The 3,529-nt window shown below is 34.7% G+C and overlaps 1 protein-coding gene across 4 annotated transcripts; it reads right to left on the bottom strand.

The window, feature by feature from the left end:
• Positions 1-243: 243 nt before the first annotated feature.
• On the bottom strand, positions 244-2,462 carry LOC104095320 (uncharacterized). 4 transcript variants are annotated; one of them, XM_009601419.4, is made up of 4 exons: positions 2,310-2,462; positions 1,848-1,948; positions 1,533-1,770; positions 244-888 (listed from the first exon to the last, which is right to left on the bottom strand). In XM_009601419.4, the coding sequence occupies exons 2-4, from the start codon at positions 1,877-1,879 to the stop codon at positions 460-462; spliced, it is 699 nt and encodes a 232-aa protein (XP_009599714.1). In that variant the 5' UTR covers positions 1,880-1,948; positions 2,310-2,462; the 3' UTR covers positions 244-459. The 4 variants fall into 4 exon arrangements, with proteins under 4 accessions (XP_009599714.1, XP_009599716.1, XP_018625985.1 ...); XM_009601421.4 differs by lacking the exon at positions 1,848-1,948 and having other exon boundaries at positions 2,310-2,461; XM_018770469.3 differs by lacking the exon at positions 2,310-2,462 and having other exon boundaries at positions 1,848-2,236.
• Between the last annotated feature and the right edge of the window lie 1,067 nt (positions 2,463-3,529).

The following is a 3,529-nucleotide window of genomic DNA, read 5'->3' as shown; positions in this document are numbered from 1 at the left end:
AATTATATATAAGTATTACTTTATTTACGGAAATTGAAAATCTTTTTTTTTCTTTTCTTTTGATTTAACTGTTGCACTTGATAGGTACTACCCAAGCATTGAAGAGTGCTTTTTTGCTTAAGCATCCAGCTTTATATCCTGTTTCTTTCTTCAATACTAACCAAAAAAAATCACGTTATCAATATATTAGAATAGCAAAGTCCAAACAAAGTAGCTAAAATTAGGATAAAGTGCATATACTAGTACGACAACTACACTTCAATATTTACTAATAACAAAATATTTTACACCAGTTATACATATATATGTATGTATATATACTTTTAACAATAATACAAAAGAAAGAAGACATTAATAACAACAACCAACATAGCCTAATACTATATAGGCTAATCAGTAAAAGGCAGGAACTTCCCATATTCTTTCCCCAAAACATTGACCCCCCAACACTTAAAACTTTCATCCTCCTGGATTAAATCTCATTATGAATCTACTCGTTCCTCCTACATCATCGCCACCAAAATAATTCTCCTCTCTTGGTTGTGAAGAACCACATTGTGTAACCGGAACAGGTATCCAATTTTCTGAGAATTCACCTCCCCCTATTCTAGGACTCTTTACCATCTCACTTTGTGAATTTGGTTCCATCATACTTGACCCTCCAACATTGGGTATAGATAGAGGAGTATATCCAGGGAAAATAGTAGCAAGATCAACTAAATTTGACAAATTTCCACTGCCATGATCTGAAATAATTGGTGTTGGGACCGGTGGAGGAGGTGGTGGTTGGTTTTCTATGGGTGGTAGAGGTGGTAATTGTTGTGCCGTAGCTTGTAGTTCTTCAGATGAATAAAATTTTGGAATAGGACATGAAGATGGATCCATAAACTGCAATGGTGAGAATTGAATAAACTCATTGTAATGCAAAAACCAGGCCAATCTCTGCAAAAAGCTTGAATTATCATAAATCATTGAAGAGTTGTAAATGATATCCTGCATTTGAACATGTCGCATTTGTTTCAAATCTTCCTTCACTCCATCAGCTTTAACACTCATTTCTTTTTTCATCTCTTTTACTTCTTTTTTTATCTCATTAACTTGTTTCTCCATAGGCTCAAATTTTCTAGCCAATAAATCCATAATCTGCCTTATTCCACTTTGAGAAACAAGAGTTTGCTTTCTCTTTTTTCTTAAGAATTCTTCTTCCTCCCCTTCTTTTTTCCTTGGGCCAACAGTTGGATGACTTTCGACCAAAACTTTTTATCAATCATTTTTTCGGAAGCAACTATTGAATTAGGATTAGACTTAATTCCGACACTCTCAAGTAGTTTAGTGATGATAGAAGGAAACCAAAGAGTTCCAACAGATGTATCATACCTACATGCTATGAGTTGTCTATTGATGATGTTGCCTATATCGATAGGCATTTTCAAACAAATAGCATGTAGCAAAGCGAGTTGGTTCAAATAAACATGTGTACCATTGCTATTTGGAGTTAATATGTGACTCAAAAATTTAAGAAGGGGTCTTACCCTGTGCTTGAGGTTTCTTACTTTCAGGATTACTTTGTCACCGGAGGTTTCGAACCCCCAATCTGCTCCAAAATAGTAGAGTGCATCCTCTATTGCATCCAAATGTGGCTTTGGCTGGTCTATGAAGGCTTGAGTCTTGCGATCAGCCACTAGTGGTAGCTTGTTCATCTTCTGAGGTGAAAAGTCCACCCTTATTCCTTTCACAGTAGTGAAATTGGTCTTTCTTCCTTCCATATTCCTGTAAAATTTCCAGACCAATTTTAAGCAGTAAGATCCAGGTGGTTTTGCAAACTCACCCCATTCAAAGAAGCTTACAATTTCAGCAACATATTGGTCTTCTTGCCCATCTTTTGGATTAAAAAATGTCTTTTTCAGTGATCAATTGCATTCCAAAGCTTTCTTGAAACCATTCATCCCTGTAAGAGGAATGCTCAATCTTTGGTCTGAAGCATTTTTTTGAGACATTTTTCAAATAATTGGTGGTGGGTTAAGGAAGTAGAAAAATAAAGAAAATAAGAGATGAGAGAAAAATGAGTGGAGTAAAACGTTGCGTGGCCAGAGATGTAATTTTCCGGTGGATTTTGGAAGATCCCGATGGAGTTAATATTCACAATTAGTCCCCCCATCCTTTTATTCAACATTTAAACTAGTGAAAACAAAAATTAATCTACAGTTGTGACTGTCAGAATACTATCCCTTCACCAGTTGGTACACAAACAGTGAAATAGAAATGATAGAAGAAGAGTTTGAGAAGATAAAGTACAATAGAAAACTTACAGTCATGACTGTGGAATAAAAGGCAAGGGAGAACTAAGAAGATAAAGTACAATAGAGCTTCGTGTCAGTTGCATTTGAAGTTTTTTTGGTTTTGTAAAAGTTCAACAACTTTTTCTTTTTCTTTTTCTTTTTTAATTTTATGTTATGATTATCTAGGTTCACGTACCAAAGTAAAATCTTTTGCAAGTATAAGTAGCTTTGTACTCCTTTGTGTTACGTAACACTTGAAAGTTGGTCATTGGGAACATGAAAGTTGGTCATTGGGAACAGTGATATTGTCTTTCCACTACACAAGATAGACCTATTCATGAGCTTCTATACATACTATTATCTAGTATTATATATTTTAATTAGAATAGTGTGTGTATATACATATAAACTCTTGCCTAAAACACTTAACGAGAATGATATACTTGGTGTCCTTTTTTTTATAAATACATTAAGTACTAAAGAACTATTTAAAAAAATAATAATAAAAATCTTTTTAGCTTTCAAATTTACTGGCACAGAAGAAAGCTTGAAAGAAACTGTGATCACACACAGTGGCGGAGCCAGAATTTTTGTTAAGGAGAATCAAAATATAAAAAAACAAACTCACTAAGAAATCAAGGGGTATCATTATATAGTATATATACATATTTTAAAAAATATTACCGAGCTAAACAGTGTAATATCCCTACGAAGGAGTGTCGGTTGACACCTCTTGGGTGCATGTGGCTCCACCACTGACCACACATATTCAATGTGTAATAGACTGGACTAGCGTTTAGACCTTATCAGTCATGGGGTCCGGGTTTTGATATAAACCAGAAAATTTACCTGAGCCAAAAATTAATTTACACAATTAGCCAACCAGTGACTTAGGCATACCGGCCACCATGGAATTACTCCTGTATAGATGACTCTGTTTTTGTATAGGCCTTCATGGGATGTCCTGGTTGTAAAATAATCTGGATATTAACCAGATCAATTGGTTAAGCATTTATTCATACAAATTATATTGGGCTTATGAGGCTCCATTGCTTCACCCTCAATGGCTACGAGTATGAAAATTATAGTTATGAGTTTAATGTCGTCAACTCGACTTATTGACAGCAGAATGTATTAGGCTACCAAGGTTACCGATGGTTGTTGCTCAAAATGTCCTCCAAAATACAACTTTAACATATGACCTTTTACCTTAAATTTGTCTCCTTCATTGATCTGTTGAATTTCAATTG

This window comes from Nicotiana tomentosiformis, chromosome 6 (genome assembly GCF_000390325.3).
Source record: "Nicotiana tomentosiformis chromosome 6, ASM39032v3, whole genome shotgun sequence".
NCBI classification, from domain to species: Eukaryota; Viridiplantae; Streptophyta; class Magnoliopsida; order Solanales; family Solanaceae; genus Nicotiana; species Nicotiana tomentosiformis.
Note: the sequence above shows the minus strand (reverse complement) of the source record. Positions and strands in the feature narration are given on the sequence as shown.

Excerpts from the sequence above, each read along its gene's own strand:
- LOC104095320 (XM_009601419.4), bottom strand. The coding sequence starts at position 1,879 with ATGGGCAAGAAGACCAATATGTTGCTGAAATT. Across the intron at positions 1,771-1,847 it reads ACCAATATGTTGCTGAAATT|GAATATGGAAGGAAGAAAGA; the intron begins GTAAGCTTCTTT and ends GAAATTTTACAG. Across the intron at positions 889-1,532 it reads TAAGAAACCTCAAGCACAGG|TTTATGGATCCATCTTCATG; the intron begins GTAAGACCCCTT and ends TCACCATTGCAG.